The sequence below is a fragment of the Simochromis diagramma genome, unplaced genomic scaffold (genome assembly GCF_900408965.1).
Source record: "Simochromis diagramma unplaced genomic scaffold, fSimDia1.1 OVJJ01000361.1, whole genome shotgun sequence".
In the NCBI taxonomy this organism is placed as follows: domain Eukaryota; kingdom Metazoa; phylum Chordata; class Actinopteri; order Cichliformes; family Cichlidae; genus Simochromis; species Simochromis diagramma.
In genome coordinates this window covers 2,625,263-2,643,081 of record NW_024386860.1, presented here as the reverse complement: position 1 = coordinate 2,643,081, position 17,819 = coordinate 2,625,263, and the positions used below count along the sequence as shown (strand labels likewise).

The 17,819-nt window shown below is 40.6% G+C and overlaps 1 protein-coding gene across 4 annotated transcripts in view; it reads right to left on the bottom strand.

Annotated features, from left to right (window-relative positions):
* The window catches only part of galnt1 (UDP-N-acetyl-alpha-D-galactosamine:polypeptide N-acetylgalactosaminyltransferase 1), a 54,507-nt gene that overhangs the window by 9,701 nt on the left and 26,987 nt on the right, over positions 1 to 17,819 (bottom strand). For 3 of the 4 annotated variants that reach the window (XM_040029621.1, XM_040029623.1, XM_040029624.1), the window contains exons 3-8: positions 10,431 to 10,570; positions 10,167 to 10,335; positions 2,104 to 2,270; positions 1,369 to 1,496; positions 1,190 to 1,269; positions 660 to 830 (exon numbers count right to left, since the gene is read on the bottom strand). In XM_040029621.1, coding sequence (XP_039885555.1) covers positions 660 to 830; positions 1,190 to 1,269; positions 1,369 to 1,496; positions 2,104 to 2,270; positions 10,167 to 10,335; positions 10,431 to 10,569 — 854 coding nt within the window. In that variant the 5' untranslated portion in view covers position 10,570. Of the gene's footprint in view, positions 1 to 659; positions 831 to 1,189; positions 1,270 to 1,368; positions 1,497 to 2,103; positions 2,271 to 10,166; positions 10,336 to 10,430; positions 10,571 to 10,664; positions 10,853 to 17,819 lie in introns of all 4 variants that reach the window. The other variant, XM_040029622.1, reaches the window with a different exon arrangement.

The window sequence follows — 17,819 nt, the reverse complement described above, 5'->3', positions numbered from 1 at the left end:
GCAAACTGTAACCTCAGTTTCCTGTTCCTAGCTGACAGGAGTTGCACCCGGTGTTGTCTTCTGCTGATGCAGCTCATCTGCTTCATTCAGAGATGCTCTTCTGCATATCTTCCAAAATACCTTAGTCATTTGAGTTACTGTTGCCTTCCTATCAGCTCAAAGCAGTCTCTGTCTATTTTCCTCTGACCTCTGGCAACAACAAGGCACTTTCCCCAGATAATTTCAACTCACCGTTTTGCACTATATTGTGTAAACCAGATGGTGGTTTAGGAGATACTCCTTCAAAGTCACTTAAATCACCCTTTCTCCCTATTCTGATGGGGTGTACCAAATTTAGTGGCTTTTGAGTGTAGGACTCATTTTCAGGTTGAAAGATGGAGCAAACTGTTTCAAAGGATGGAGGGTTGCAGTAGGAGGACTGTGGTATCAGCTGTGACTGTATGGCAAAAGTAATAGTTTACATGGATCAAAGGGTAAGATTTAAGGGCCTCTCTGCAGAATTTAGTTAGGTCAGGACTAGCCCAGGGTCATAGATGTCCTTTGGTAAAATGAAAAGACTTAACTTGAAGCATAGAAACTGCTGTCAGTCTGTTTTATAAGTATGAAAAGGATAATAGCAATGAAATTTAAAGACTCATCTTGCTGTGTGTACCACCCACCTGACAGGCAGCGTGCGGTCTCCTTTGCGTCGGTCCATCTCCCTTTGAGGTACAGGGTACCAGCGGAAGTTGAGCTTCCAGTTGAATCCTCCGTATGTCATGTCAGAGCCTGCCATGTACTCAAAGGTATCATCGCTGATAACGTCGATAATGGGGCACACCACTGTTTTCCTACAGTAAACAGAAAGACATCAGCACACAAACACAGTACATCAACCTGCTGTTCATAACCCTGGGTGGACATCAACCAAGGCTAAAAGCTCATCTGCAAGATGTGTCACCTCCAGAACCAACTTCTCACCAGCTGTCACTCATCTCTCATTACACCTTTGTAAACCCTGTGCGTTTTCTCCATGTGCTGGTGTGAGTGTGTGTGTATACCTGCTTACGGGTAGCAGTAAACAGAGAATGAGTAATTAAGCGTAAGATAAACACAAGGGCAAGCCCCCTGCAGGCTCAACAATACTTTATTGATTTTCTTTTCCAGGCTTGCCAATGGTCTGCGTATCTTTCGTGTTTGTGTGCCTTACCTGTCTTGTTTGATGCGGGCAAGCAGAGGCTCCAGCCATCCTATTGTGCATTCACAGTGAGCATCCAGAAAGGTTATGACCTGAGAACATGGAGGGAAAACATAAGACAAATCTACAGTGCAAACACAATATGGAGAGCAGTTGCTGTGGATGTCATGTATGTGGACATGCGCACACACCTGGCCAGTGGAGATAGACGCTCCCTTGAGGCGTGCGCGGATGAGCCCGGACCGCTGCTCCATCCTCACGACTCTGACGGGGACTTCCAATTTTCTCACATACCTCTCCAACTGCTGTTTGAGGAAATCTAATAAATGCATATATAAACAGATAAGAATGCAAAACAGGCGCCTACAAAACAAAAGCTGGATTACAAGCTGTTCCTCCAACCCACTCCATTTGTAGCAGCAGGGATCAGAGATAACAGTGTGCTTGCGTGCTTTCTTTCATGTATGTGGCCTTCTCATACGATACCTCTTGTACCTGCTAGGAGCTTCTCCATCAGCTTGAACACAAGTGCAAACATAAACACACAATCCGTGACCTGCACCATCTAACCTGAGGTCTCGTAAGGTTGCTTCTGCTGGTGGTAGTTGGTTGGGGTGGGGGGGTGGGGGATTGAGGGTAATAACAGAGTGTAATCCCTGCGTCTGGCAAATTAAAGACCTAATCTCCCCCAAACAGGGATTAACAGTATTGCACAGGGTGGAGTGGCACACACAGCCCTCATACATGCACTGACTCTCTCTTGGGCACCAGCACAGGCACATACACACATGTGCAAAAACATCTACCTACGCAGAATCCAGCAAAAATCATAGCTCTAAAAAATAGGCTAAGCCTCAAACTAGAGAGAGACTGAAGGAATTATCTGCAGTGAGTGTTACTGTACGTGTGTGTGTGTGTGAGTTTACCTCTCTCGCTGGCATCATCCACCAGAACAATCTCCTCCAGCAGTGTGTGTGGAGAGCGGTCAATCACGGAGTGGACGGTTCGCAGCAGCGTGGTCCACGCCTCGTTGTGAAATACAATCACAACGCTGGTGCGAGGAAGATTATCGGGGTATAACTTGTTCTTGCACCTAAAGCGAGTAATCAAAAACATGGAAAAAATAATCAAAAGGGTCAACTCCATGCTGCAAGAATACAAGAATATTTACAAGCATATTTCTACATATATAAATCTTTGGTTGCAAGTTTGGTCTGCTACCCATATGAATTAAAGCAGAAAGAAAAACTTAGAAGGCCCAGAGACATGCTATTAACTAACTGCATCTCTCAAAGAGATGCCACAACAGAACTGGTCCAGAAGACATACAGTAGAACTGACATGATATTAAAGCCAGAATCTTGTACACAGAATATATGATATCAACCTGAACCTTTCATCTACTTCTGGAACAACAGATATGATTCAAAAAGAAACTCCTTAAATTTTTTTTAGATGTAGACTCTTGGTCTGAAAAGTGAAGTCAGAAATGCAGAAGTTAAATAAACCTAATGGACAACAGGGGGCGGTTCCAAAAAGAAGTCTATTAGAGAGTAGAAAATAGATTGTCTCACGTTGTTTAATACTTCATTAAACATGTTCCTCATGAGTTAATGGTCTAAGCCAAATGTTTAAAGTGATGGTCAAACAAGCATGATGTTATTTTATATTTGTCTGGCCCATTTAGGGATCTACGCTCCTACTGTTACCTAAGACCACAGGCAGTGGGTAGTGACTGAGAGAATGAGACTCCAGATAGAAGAGGCAGAAACGAGCTCAAATGGTGTCTGGTGTCTGTTCGGGAGGTTCTCAGAGTAGAACGCTCAACCCAAAACAGAAGTAAGCAAAACTAATGAACGATGTCAGAGTAGCTTGTACATCATTTATTTACAGTATTCTAAAAGACTTTGGGCCAAAAAGTTTGGAACTGGTTAGAAAAAGGTTGTATAACAATTTGTATCTATAAAACAGACTTGGCATTATTTCAGAGATTGAATTATATTTTAAATTAGTTATTAATCTACAGTCTGCTTATTTTAATTAGTTCTAAATTTCAAAAATCTTCAATGTCACCAAATGCTTTGTGTGTAGAATGATACAAAGTTGCGTAGCACGAGGCAAGCTCATTCAAGAGTGCATAACTGCACAGCACAAATGATGAAACAGCTGAACACACAACATGAAGCAGAAACAACAAAAAATACAAAGGAGCAAAAAGAAAAGGTGTGCGAGATGCATCAAAAACTAAAAGCAGACAAGGCTTCAAAAAAGGCAACAATACAGGCAGTAACTGAAAACGCAAACTTGATTTTAAACAGACAAACATGAACTTGCAGAGACCGAACAAAGAAAGGAAAAAGAAAAATCCTAGGAGACACATAACAATCCGGGCTCTGTGCGACTGTGAGAGCTGCAGCTACATCGACTTTATATAAGAGTTAAAAAAAAAAAAAAATCAACTAAACCACATTAGACAGTCCTAAAATCACTCAGATCATCATTTTGCTTCTTGTGAAAAATCATCGTAATCAACTTCAAAGAAAACTGAGGTTGAATAATAAACGAGTATCCGAGCGTAAATCCCCAGATTTAGACCGAGAAAGACAGAATTAGTGGGTCAGCATGATCACACTTGATTAGTGATATTAATTAGAGTGTGAGTCATTTTCGTTGCAGTGTTGAGTGCACACATCAAACTCTCTTATTGAGAGACAGTGAAGGATGCAGTTATCTAACACAGGACAACAGGCACAAGACGACAAATATTAGCACAGTGAAGACAGTCACATCTTTTTAAATATCTCTCCACAGTATTTCCAGAGAAACACTTCATTTTAAATGGTCAAATTGTCAGGTATACACTCCTTAGGCGAGGTGTCAAGCTTATTTCTGTTCATGGCTGGGCCTCACACATACGCAGTTTGATCATTGATCTCAGTAAAAACATTGCATAATACCCAATTATATATTTTAAAAATAACACCTCCAGATTTGCCCCTTTCTTTTAGTGCAAAAAAGTCCAAACATATTTTGAAAAGGCTCACACTTAATGAACCATCCAGCTATAAAACAGATGATTCACGTTCAGTCAGTCCGCTGTCATTACAAAGAAACGCTCCTGTCGTAAATCAAAATAATGTGTGGGCACGGCTCCTTGGCTGAAGCATCCCGCTTCAGTGCGGCATGGCAGGCCATAGGTAATGTCTTTGTCAGGCTGTAAAACTGATGATGATTCAGACCTCTGGCTCCAATTAAATTAACAGTTCAGACAATCTCCCTCAAGACTTGATCCATTTCTAATGATTTATGACAAAATACTTCCTGGTGCAAAACAATAAAAAGTTATTCTCTTCTTATCTGCAATTTCCAGTTCGCAAAGCAATCCAGTCCCCTGGATTGGACCTTTTGTCGGCCGAGTTCTGGCCTGTATGTCTGACGCTTTAGGATTTAGGCACGAAGTTTGCACCGTTTAAATAAATCTGACAATTTCAAGGTTGATTTCAGTTCAGTATGAAAATCAGCCTTCCGATGTCTTCTTGTCAGCCTTCTTGCTTGATGTAGCTACTCCAACACTGTCTTTTCACTGTAGCTGCCTTTATTTGCTCATAACGTTTTATTGCACTAGCTGTAAAGCAGCACAGATACCCGCTCCTACAAATAAACGTTTAAAATGAATTTCCAGAAATTCTTCCACTATGTTTTAGGTTGCCTTGAGTTTATAAAAACCATCAAAATCAGTTTAGGGGTCACATTAAAACTCCTTACTGCTGGCCTTGACTGCTTTACTTCAGTGTTACACAGACTACAGTAAATGCTGCATAGAGGACTACCTATTCATACTACATACAATATTCTTTTTTTAAGTAATTTCTTTACAGGTTTATGTTTACCAAAATTAAGCAACATGTTCCACGAAAATCCCTGTGAATAACATATATTAAGTATGGGTTTGTGGGTCACCTGGTTAGAGTTAGAGCAGACCGAATCATCTGTGCACACATCTGTAGGTCAAGCAAAAATCGTAGCCTGCCATGACACCTGCGTGCAAGCCCGATATAAAACTGTCTCACACTCTAAGTGTTTTCTAAGTGTTGGAGGACGAAACTGAAAGCAGCCCGACATCCTTCCTCTAACAAATTCAGCTCTTACAAGAGCCAAATGGAATAGGATCTGATTTCCTCCATCTTTATAACTCCCCCTCCTGCTTGTGATCATCCTGAGCACCGGAATGCTTCCTCGCTCTCTCTGCGGTTGATTCTGACTCAAGGAATGCAAGAGCGACAGAGGAGAGGAGGTCAAGAGTGTATTCTTTCCTGCAGCTGCACGTTAAAAACACGAAGTAATTTTCAGTGTTTGGGGTGTGCATGTTCGTATGCTCGAAAATAGGGAGGTCGATGAGCACACAAGATGATTCACTGTAAAAACAGAGACAGCCTTTGAGTCTTTTAATGTTTTTCTAAGGCGGCTCATTATTTCTCGCTCACATGAAAAAAACATGAGTTAAGGCATGATCTTTGGTGTGTAGCAGAGGAAAAAGAAGACCGTGTGTCTATACACAGCCAGTCGCAAACATGTTTATTTGTATTAGCATTTTTTTTTAAAGAGCAATTGTAGGGAGCCCTGTGCACTCGAACAGTCAGGGTGGCGGAGCAACATTTGGCAACGGCAAAGCAAGCTAATGAGTTACAGGCTGCGTCTTCAAGCAGGGAATTGTGGGGATATTTAAACATGGGCGTGCACACTGGCTTTAATTAAACAGCATTATTGTTGCAACATTACACACACACACCAATAAAAGTCTGCATTCTCAAAAAACAACAAAAACAACAATGTAGTCATCACCAAAAAAGAAAAGCTTTTCTGAAAGGTGTGGTCATGGAAAGTATTTTCACATACTGTAAATCCTCCCAGACACATATAGAATTACACACACACAGGCGTGACCGTAACGTCAGAAAGTAGCGATCCGGGGCGTGTGGATGCACAAAAAAGATCCAGATCATTTCCTTGGCCGACTACATGGTGCCCTTTAGAGTGACCTGACAAAATATAAAGCTCATCAAATTAAATCTCTTGCACAAGTTTGTTAAAGTCCAAGACAAGAAAATGGTCAAAACTCTGCCAAGACTGCATGTTACATTGAAAATGCCTGACTTCCTGTTGGGCCTAAGGTATGGCTCAAAACTCCAGGCTTTTTGTTTATCTCAAGACAAAACAACATAAATGCAGATTAAATATGGTGCTGGGGTGGCTTCACTGAAATATTGTAGGTGGCACAAAACAGCCATTTTGCCACACTGACGTGCAAAAGCCATTAAATATAAACTGCACGAAAGGTGATTCATGGAGAATTTCCATGGCCCTAGGGTGGACTGCCATAATCTTCACACTAAAGCATAATCAAGGCTTTAAGCGCCCTGATGTAACTGTTGTGATTTGGTGCGATGGAAATAAAGCTGAGCTGAACTGAAGGCTTGAAGTTTACTCGCAGAACCTTTCAGGTGAATATGGTGAACCTGCGAGGAGTTCATCAAAGTAAAATTGACATTTCCTGTTCCCACTAGCTGGTGCTCAAAATATCATTGACTATTGGGATATAGATGTCTGAATCTTATTAAGTGTCAAGTTTGGAACAGACTGAACAAAAGCTATTTCAGTTATACTATTTTGGCTCCTCGTGGCAGCACATCAAAGTCTGGAATGCCACCAGCGGATCCACCCTTTAATAAAAACTCACAGCCCTCATAATAACGTAACATCAACTCTTTGAGGGTTATCTGGTCAAAATTTAATGCGCTGATCCTGCCTCGATCAGAGTGTAAAACATGTTAAATACTGTCATATATGAACTCTTATAAATCACGTCAAGCTTGGGGCTAGTTGGACAATTTATGTGTGAATTACACATTAAAATTTAATGCTGAATGACTAAAACTCGCCACTGCATCACGGACACGGCAATCAAAAGAAAGTCAAAAGCTTCGCAATTTAGCATGACCAAAGTCTTTAGTTCAAGACTGATCAAATATGAAGATTATTACATTAAACTATGAGGAGTTTATTAAAGTAAAATCCCCAGATTAATTTGACAGAAACATAATAATGCAACAAATTAATTACAATATGGCCTTCGCACTGTCAGTGCTCGGGCCTTAAAAAACCATAAGTGAGTTTTTCCCCCCTTTAAAGTATCAGCTAATGACAACCTCATTTGTGATGAATTCAGCCAGTTTCCCTAAACTTGCTGATCCACACACAAATACGCAGTGAAATAGACACAAATGCATGCACTCCTACACACACGCAGCCACACGTTCCCTTGCACGATATTGACTCCGTCTTATCTACTAATTGGAAAAGCAGATAGACGGGGGGAAGGCTGAGTGAAAACACACCTAGTAATCAACTCTCGCTCAAAGACTAAAACCCATTTCACGGATCAAGGTCCTCTTACTCTCCTGCCTGTCTACTGTGCATGTGCCCCTTCCTGTCACTGTTGCGCCTCTCAGTCAGTCTTCCTCTCCATCGCTCCAAAAACCTTCATTTCTGATGCATGTTCCTCTACTGAAGCCCAAAAAAAAAAAGACGGGTGGGGGGGGCCGCTTTCCACCTCCCTGAGCTAACCTTGACATATCTTTTCAGCTGTTGGCTGGATGCACATCGTCTGCCTGTCTGAAGACTGAACAACCTTCAACCTAAAACCACTTGCACTCACACACAGACACAGTCAACATTGAAATTCTGCTCACATGATATATGAATTACACACATAACTTATATTATAAAAGTGTTGTTGAAAAAAACATTACATCACTAAAATGATGCTTTAGCTGTTGTGACAGGGTTTAGGATTTATTTATGGGCAGCAATTGTGTAAATATGACTGCCCACAGTCACCACATGTTCATTCATGACTTTACAGAAACCTTGCAGAATAAAGGTGCTCAGAATGGTGCTTTCATTCACTGATTGCAATATTAAGACACAATTACTGTTGGGTTGGCTACGTCAAGCAGTTTTACAACACATATAATAAACACAAGCACGGCTCTGCTTTACTTCTTTGTGACCGTGAGCAATCAGACAAAACATCCCTGTGTGATGTGCTAATGAAAACTGTTCTGGTAGCACTTTATCATCAGCTGGATTTAACAGCAGCCTTGAATGAATGAATTGCTCTAAAACCACATGCAGTCCCAAAAAGAACATTTTCACAGGTATTCACATGCAATCCTGTGAAGAACTAGGTCCACCCTCACTGCTTCCACAGGAATTAAGACTGTAAATAGCAGATAGGTGCACTTGATTAACTGATCATCAGCAAGTGTGAGCAACTCGAGTTGTTGGTCTGGAGCATTCAGGTGTGTACAATGTTCCCAGGACTGGATGTCCCAGCCAATTCACCCCAAGGTCAAACTGTGCCAGTGCTCAGAGAAACTGGCAAAAACCCAAGAGTTTCATCTCAGACTCTCCAGGCCTCAGTTAGCATACTGAATGTTAAAGTTCATGACAGCACAATTACTAAAAGACTAAATAAGTATGGCTTTTTGGGCGAAATTCCCAGGAGAAAGCTGCTTCTCTTTAAAGGGAACATTGCAGCATGGCTTAATTTTGCAAAGTTGCATCTGAGAGAAAAACCCCCACACAATTGTTTTGGAACAATATCTTTTCAACAGGCAAACCAAATGAAGAGATGTTTGACCATAATGGTCACGTTATGTTGTTGAAAACCAAACAGAGCACATCAGCAACTATCAGCACAGCTGGGCTTGTTTTGCTTTAACCGACCTGGGCACCTTGCAGTCACTGAGTAACCTAGAGTTAAATGTGAGGACATCTGTGTGATAGATAAAACTTGTCCCAAATTGGGTCAGGCTAAAGGACAATGATCCAAAAACAGCAACAAATCTACAATAGAGCAGCATTAAAAAAAAGGATCAAGGTGCTGAAATGATCAAGTCAGAGTCCAGACCTCAACCTGACTGAAATGCAGTGGTGGGGCCTTAAGACAGCTGTGAAAAAACCCTCACAAACATCAATGAACTGAAGCAACATTGTGGGCAATAATTCTTAAACACTGATGTGAGAAACCTATACAGTCATAGAAAAACTGATTACTTCCAGTTACTACAACTAAAGGTGGTCCTATAAGCCATTTAATCACAGAGCCGTGTGTAAACTTTCCTTTTCACATGACCGTATCTACTGTCATGAAATCCTGCACACTGATTCTCACCAGAGCTCAACTGGCAGTTTTAAAACCAACACAAATGGTGCTCAGCAGAGTTTGTTTTAACACAGTGTGAAAGCTCTCCAAAAACATTTGTCTTTTAAATGTTTTTTTCCATGAAAACCATTTTCAAATGATTTGCAAAAAGGAAAAACAGAAGCTGGTTGAAACTGGAAAAAAACATAATAATATGAATTGTGGGAAGCTTTGTGAACACCACAAAAAAACCCAAACAAAACACAAACATCATACATCTTTGGAAAACATTCTGCTGTCTGTGCGATGTTTAGGTGGCACTGGATAGATTTGACATGTATAATTTCCTGTTATTAATATTAACATATAATGATTTATGTTTATACTTACTACACAACATAACACAAAGAGGATATTTAGGCCCTGCTTCATACAATATGAATACCGAATTAGGAACTCCTGACTGTTTTTCAGGAAGTTCAAATTCCCTTGAGATCTTTGAGGGCACCACACCCTCTCTGCTCTCCGAGTATCAAAGTTTAATAACTTCCTAACGAATACTCAGAGGTGCTTCTAACCCACATTTTTTTATTTTTGTATGTTATCCCATTTTAAGATATGACATTTTTACTAGACATTTCTTTAAATCTCCTATCTAAAGTTTACCTAATTTTGCTATACTGTATAGGTCATGCCATTTAAAAACAATAACACTAATAAAAGATGTATTATTGTTATTATCATGACAAAACACAGGACTTGTTGCTGGGAGAGGCAGCTCACCCTTCTAGGCGGACGTCAGGCAGCGAACGATTGAGAGCAATCATCTCCGAGGCCATGAGGTTGAACTGGTTGATCTTAAACATTTCCTTCATTTTCTCCTGCTGCTCTTTAGGGATCACCACAGGTTTCCCTCCTTCACCAGGCCCATCTCGCGGTCTGGACATGGTGTCTACAGAGGATACATATTCAGCTTTTCAAACTTGATGCTTGACAGTGCCATAAAAATGTGTCTGTGTATGGGTTTGTGTGGTGATACACCCTCACCGTCTCTCCCGGGCAGTCCTCTCGGCTTCTTGTCATCACACTTGTTGCACTCGCTGAAGTAGAGCAGAATGAACATGTCCAGCATCACCCAGACCAGAGAAGTGGCCAAAACCACCTTACAGTAGGCGAACCTCCGCATCCTGAAAATGTAGAGTGAGAAGTGGGGGGAATTACCATCAGAGGGTTTCTTTGAAAGCATGGTAGAGGAGGCAACTCTTCTCATATCTTTCCCACCTTTCTACTCAGTCCACTCAACGTTTAGCCTTCCTGCAGCTCTGAGCCTCAGAGTGCTGGAAACACTTCCACCTGTCCATCAGTCTGCCTGACTCCTGTCTCCTATCTGTCAAGCTTTTTATCAGAGCCCCTCTAAGTGGTCGTCTCTACACTCAGTGAGATTCTCAAAATGACGGACTCCTGTCTTACTGGAGAAACAAAGCAATAAATCTATAAGGGTGGTTAACTAAGAACAATGAATGTTTATAATTGTTTATAGAGTCGATTTTGTTTTTTTTAAAGGCAGTGGTTCCAGAATGGGGCTGCCAAAGAACATCAGTGTACTAAGTCCAAGTGTGCCTTGGGATTTTGTGACAACCATACATAAATATTGCATTACACAACTGCACAAAGACAAACAAATGAATTTTTAATTTCCTGTGTGTTGACAAATTCTATCCACTAAAAAATAAACTAAAAAACAAAATCCCAGAAAAGTCTGTTTGTACAGTTTCTAGATGCTGCATATTACAAATATTTGACACATCAAAACCTATGATTGAGTCAGGACTGACAGCAAGGGGGGGGGATTCATTTTTATGGCAAGCTAGCCACAACTAACCAATGCCAAGGACCCCACAGCTAAACAAAAGGGAAAAATGAAAACTGCATGTAGATGGTGCCCTGTAAGCTGGCCATCTTATAGCTTCATTGTGTCAACCCCCTGCCCTCTGGCCTGCGTGCGTCATCTGTTAGAAGAAGTTGGCTAAGGTTGACATGCCAAGCAAGTTAAGGAGGCACTTGGAAACCAAACATCCCTTTTGAGAGTCGCTTGGCCCGCTTCAAAAAGAGAGCTGGATTTGAACCAAAGGAAGCTAAACTGTTTGTTGGATTGCGGGAACGTGTCTGATAAGGTGTTGGAGGCAAGTTGCATTCCAGAGGACCTTGTGACACATTCTTTTAGAATATTACAGGTGTTGTATGGTAGGTCCAGGTGGTGCAAAAAAATGCAATCAAAAGAAGAACTGATGACATCTCAGATGACACTCAGAGGCTGTTATACAGGTGTGACTTGAAAATCTGTCTTGCCCTTTGGGCACAAAAAGTTTAAAAACCAATGTTTTACGATATCTAAACAACACTCTAACACTGTCCAGTTCTACACAACAACCATCTAGTATATCAGTGTTCCCAAATACCCTGCAGGATATGAGCCAATCTACCATTTGTACATTTAACATACCAAATCCCTGTGTTCTAAAGTGCAGTCAGACACCCACTCAAAGGTAAGCACAAACACACACACACGGACACACACACACACACACACACACACAGCAGAGAGGGGAGCTATGATAGTAATTGCTTTTCGTTGGCAGGCAGCAAGAGACAAGACACAGCCACATTAAAATTCCACTGCTCCCCTTTCCTTCTCTCCTTCAGCACCATCTCCCCTCTCTTTGGCTGATTCTCTGCCTCAATGATCCCTCAGGTTGCAGCAGCACAAGCAGAAGGGAGAAAATTAATTTGGCCACGGTGATTTCTCTCGTGCCCCCGGGAGGAAAAAAAAACAGTGTTTGTGCACAGCTAGCTTAGCTTAGCTTAGTTTAGGTTTGCTTAGCAGCCAGGGAAATAAGAGAACTGCAGAGCAGCGTTTCTAAATTCCACCTGATAGGATTCTGGAAGCACAAAGTGCCGTGTACAGCAGAAAACAAGAGGGAAGATTTAACTGTTTGTCTTTCTTCAGACTTCTGTTCCTGTGAGTCAAGTAGTTTTAGTGTTCAGGTTAGAGCTGTACTCTCCGTACATGATGTGCATATATGTAGTCCAGGGATGGGATTCGAGAACTAGAATATCTAATCTATCAGATGCAGCTCCAGAGTAAGAAATTATGGCATCAGACTCAGAGCAGTGCTCAGAGCATGAAAGCCGTTTTTATCCTGCTCCTGTTTCAAATAATAAAACATCTGTGGGCCTTTTCCTCACACAGAAAATTGATCAAGAATAGATAAGCAAATAGATAAAGAATAAGGCCTATTAGCAGAATCAATAATGACACTGGTATTGATGAACTCTTATCAATAATCATCACTAATGTACTCTCCAGCAGAGTTGGGCAAATTACTGTTCTCGGATTAAAAGCTGACTCAACTGGAGGCGTAAATTTAAAAAGGTCTTGTCAGCTTGTCTTCTACTTCACAGCGTTTTGTAACTTTGCAAGATTTTATCTCTCAGGTTCACACGCGAAAGAAAAAAAAAATTGGTGCAGGGCATCCATCCACCAGCACATACACGCTTAACTGTGATCTCTCACCCCCTGGGGAGAGAAAAAAACATCCAATGAAATCTATTGAACTGCTGCACCACCACCAACTTTTGACAAGGTTAAAATGTAACATGTTACATCAGTTTATACGTTCCCACTTAGCCACTCGACCAGTTTCAGTTTGAGTAAGGTATAAAAGAAAACAAAGCACTTATTGCAAACCACCTCATATCAGCCTTTAGAAACATTTCCTGACCATCACTTCTGCAGCTCCGTTAGATAACATCAGACACATAAAAGAAATATTAATTACAAGATTTTTTTAAATAAGAAATAAAAACGTTTTAAAATAAACATTAAACATCTGTTTTTAATATCTGTAGGAGAAAAGCAAGTTCAGGGAAACTCTCTTGTGAGGATATAGTAAGTGGGATATTGTAAGCTAGTAACATAGAGCTTAACATAGATGTGTAAATCATAGATATTTATACATAAAACACACTTCAGACAAATACGTTTTGTGTATATCATTACTATTTAATCTATCATATTTGTGAAGGACTACTTTAAGACGTAGAAAAATAACTGTGTTTTAAATATTGCCACTAAACAGCAGAAAAAATGTGAATGTGAATAAAAATGTAAATGTCATATTTCTGTATGAATGATAGAAAAATATTACCGGTAATATAACAAATAAAAACTGTTTAATTGTCATCAAATGGAAACTTCCTGACGATGAAAAAAAAAAAATACTCAAACCAGGAAGTGAAGCTCTTTGGATGTTAAAACCTCCAGAGCTATACCAGAAATAAACATCTTTACAATCTGGTACAAAGAAAATGTTTGGTCTCCATTACTTTTCTTTGAAAAGGCAGCATGTGTACAGGAAGCGAATCTTTACATAACCAACAAATTACGTTCCATTAGGGTCTAATTAAGTCATAATTAATGCAGTGGCTGCCTTTAGTTACTGGTGGCTACTGACGGGCTAATCGACTGCAGCTAATCAAGTAATAGAACTAGACTTCTAGATCATGTTTGTGGTGTTAAAGAAAATTTACCGCACTTCTCTGACAGCGGGAATCTTTTAGTTTTGTTTTACTCACACTACTGTACAGTTTGACCTGTTCATGCTCTCTGCAGACTGATATACTTTAGATGGTTGCTTAGATAAGGTCTGCATGCTAAAAATGGGCCACTTTAGCCTAGTGGTTGCTAGGACACATAATGACACCATGATGTCTGATATGGATAAAGCTCGTCAAGGGGCCTACAATGCATCTGTGTGGCAAATTTGTTTGATTTTTTTGTATTATAGTAAGATGTTAAAACTAATTAGCACACATATGTGAGTGTGCACGCAAAAAACCTTTCTAGCATTAGTTACCATAATAACATAATCATTAATTACATTCTCTTTTAACTGACTCCAAAAAGCCAAAGACACAACGGGCAAAATGCCAAACCCAAGGCTTCAAAATCATCTCCAGGTCTATCTTTTATATACAGTCTTGCTATTGTCCCCAACATCTTTATATACAGTTATACAAGAAACTAATGTTTAATAGGTGATCATTGTGGCATCTGGCAGTCTGCACTCATGCGTGACTGAAGGAGAGCTACAGGGGTTGCTGCGTTCTGTAAAGCTGCTACCGTACTGAGTGTTGAACTGTGCAGTATGTTCACATTACTAACATTAGTTATGGTTCACAGCAGAGGTGCTAGAGGTTTGTGCAGCGATATTGGTGAAAAAGCTGAGTGCACTTACAAAATCACCATGCTATAGGATGTGTTATTGTATCTCTTTATAGCTCTCACATTTGCTTTAGCATTGATGTTATCTTCTGTTGTTTTTTCCTGTAAGCCACAGTGCAGGACCTGACCACATCTGTAATGCACTTTAAACTCAAACCCAGCTTGGTCTTTTGTCACAATTTGGACTGAAAACCATCATAAAAGGAAACATGCCAGTTATAAAATCGTTCCTAGTAGATTCCTGGAAAATAACGATTTGGAAAATTCAGATTCCCCCGGATATCCTGAAGGAATTTACCAGACTGTTTATCTCACTTTTTTCCATCCTCTCAAAATTTTTCAAATTCCAGGACTAGCAGGAAGGCTGAATTTCAGTACTCGCTCTGCAATCTCCGTCCTTTCTGTTTCACTGACAGCTGCTAGACTGCGTCGGCCTTGCTTGACCTTTATGAAACAACAACACAAAACCACACAATGTAGCAGAATCTTGGATATACTTCTCTCTTCACCGTTTCTGGCGCAACACATACATAGCAGAGCTCTTATATGAATACAGACACCAGCATCGGAGCCTTCCATCACAGAAAAACTTACATATTCCTGTTCACAGCATCATGTCAAAAATGCTGTCGGATGGATGTCAGCTTCTTTCCGGAGATGCCATTTGATCACAGCGAATGTAGACCGCAGTGCTTCAAGCAACAGATACATTAAATAAAAGCACGCGCACGCACACACTCCTGCTTACTGCCGTCTCTCAGCCATGCCGCTCCACTCACTGTATTTCTAATCAGGCATGGCAGAGGACACCTCCGGTCTCCCTGGTGCTCTGGGCTCTGCCTCTCTGTGTGAGTGTCTGTCAGTTTAGTTTATGTTGGGTGCTAGTCTCTTTGAAGTCTCTTTTAAACAGCCTGGTTTCATATGACGTTAAACAGACCCACAACTCTCCATTGTTCTTATTAAGCCATTAGCATACTGCACTTCCTCCATCTTTCTTTTAAACCTCCATCCTGGTCATCATGCATTCTCGTTCCCAGCCGCCCCACCCCCACTCCCTCCCGTTTCTCTCTTAGTGATGTTTTCTCCTTTCAATAGCGGTTGCCATCACTACTTCCCTACAAAAACACAATTTCCTCCTTCACATCCTTCTCTGTGTCTCTCTTCATCTTCCCCTCCTCTCCTTTTCTCCACAGGCTTAATCCCCCTTTAGAGATTGCACAACCACTATTTCTCACAACCATTTGGAAAAACTCAGCAAGAGGATCCAGCGCTTCACTCGCTTTAGAATTTATGACTGCGAGCGAGGATCCTCCCTTCTAGGGATTTCATGTTTATATGTATAAAAGAATATTCAGAGGAAGGCAGGGAGATAATACTGTACGTGACTGAGGGCAAATGAAAGAGATGATGAGTGTTACTAATAAACACAAAGTTTGTCCTGCTAAATATGTTAAACGACAAATGTGGGCCCTCTGTATAGCAGTTTTGTTTTGTTTTGTTTTTTAAAAATCATAATATACAACCAGGTGTATTTTGTTTCTAAAAGTGTCTAAAAACATGCTGCCTGTTTGAAGCTTCCTTAAGAAGAAAACCAGAGACGGTGCTATTCAGGTGTACGAGTTGTCCTTGGGTCATATAGGCTTGATAAGCTCAACAGTTTCCAAGACAACGCTGATGGGAGCGCTGATTTTCTGAACAGTCGTAATGCATCTCAATTGGAGCAGAACAAGGCTCAGGCTAACATTAGGGGAGGGAAATAGAAACAGAACACGGTGGCCTGAAGCCCCGTCTTCATGCTTCTCTAAGGAGTACACAGTCGCCTGAGGCAAATCAGCTGGGTTCGCTTAATATCCAGATCATAACCTTGACTGCAGAATATAGACTGGTCCCGTCGAGGAAATAAAAAACCCAAGGACTGGGACACGACTGAGAGAGAGTGAAAGAGACCTGCCATCAGTTAACAAAAGAAAGGGAGAGAAAATACACGCCCTGCCCATCTGACAGTGGACTTAAAAAACATACCGAGCACTGTACCTCTTTGGCATGTTGCTCTCTTCACCATGAGTTACAGGCTACATTGTATGATTCAGACTAATGCAAAATCCAAGACACTTTAATGAACAACCCAGAACACACACACACAAAGAATTTGTTTAGGCTGCAATCTATAATTAATTAACCACAAGATTCATTGGTGACAGTGTTTTAGTTAATATTAGTGCGAGCCTGTAGAGCTCGAAGAATTCAATCACCACTTAAAAATCCCCCATGAGTCAAGATATCATTTTCCCCGTCGAATCACGACATGCTCTTAGCTGCATCAGTGGAAATAGATAAGGGAGATGGAAACAGTGTCAGAAAAGGGCAGCGGAGGTCAACTCAACCCTGTTTGCTGCGTAGATGCTCTCTGCTCCAGCGGAAAATACATGCAAAGTTAGCTAAACTAGTTTCTGAACTAAGAGCTACAAACTCTAAGGCACTAAAACAGGTTCAACTTTCTATTAATGTAGCATGTCAGGAGTCGGGCAGCTGCTCTGCAGGTGGACAGGACTGCGTTATTAATAGGTTATGAGCGAGGCTCTGGGATTGATTACCGATTTATGTTCTACATTTTTTCTCAGTTTTTTTTTCATTCAGACTAATATATTTTAAATTTGAATGTGTCTCAATGATCAGTGTTAGGTGTTTATTTAGAAAAACTCTTATATTATTTTATTCAATCCGTTTTTTAAAGCAGCTCCGCAAACTGGCTTACTCACTCTGATTGTCTTCCACATGTCACATGAATCCTTAATGATTTCAACTTGGTGGACATTATTGCTCATTGTTTTGTTATTTATTTATTTATTTTTACTCGTGTGTGATCTTTGTTTTGAAAGGGGCTTAAAATAATAATTATTATTATTATTTATATACACTCACCGGCCATTTCATTAGGTATACCTGCTTTAACAGTAATCTATTGGGATTTTCCCACTAAACCATGTGGGGTTTACAAAGAATGGTCTGAAAAAGAGAAAAGATTGAGTGAGCAGCAGTTCTCTGGGTGAAAATGCCTTGTTGATGTCACAGATGATAAATAACGTATGGTTGAACAGCAATATTGATAATGGCCTTGCTTTGGCCTAAATACTGATATTAGTAACGATCTA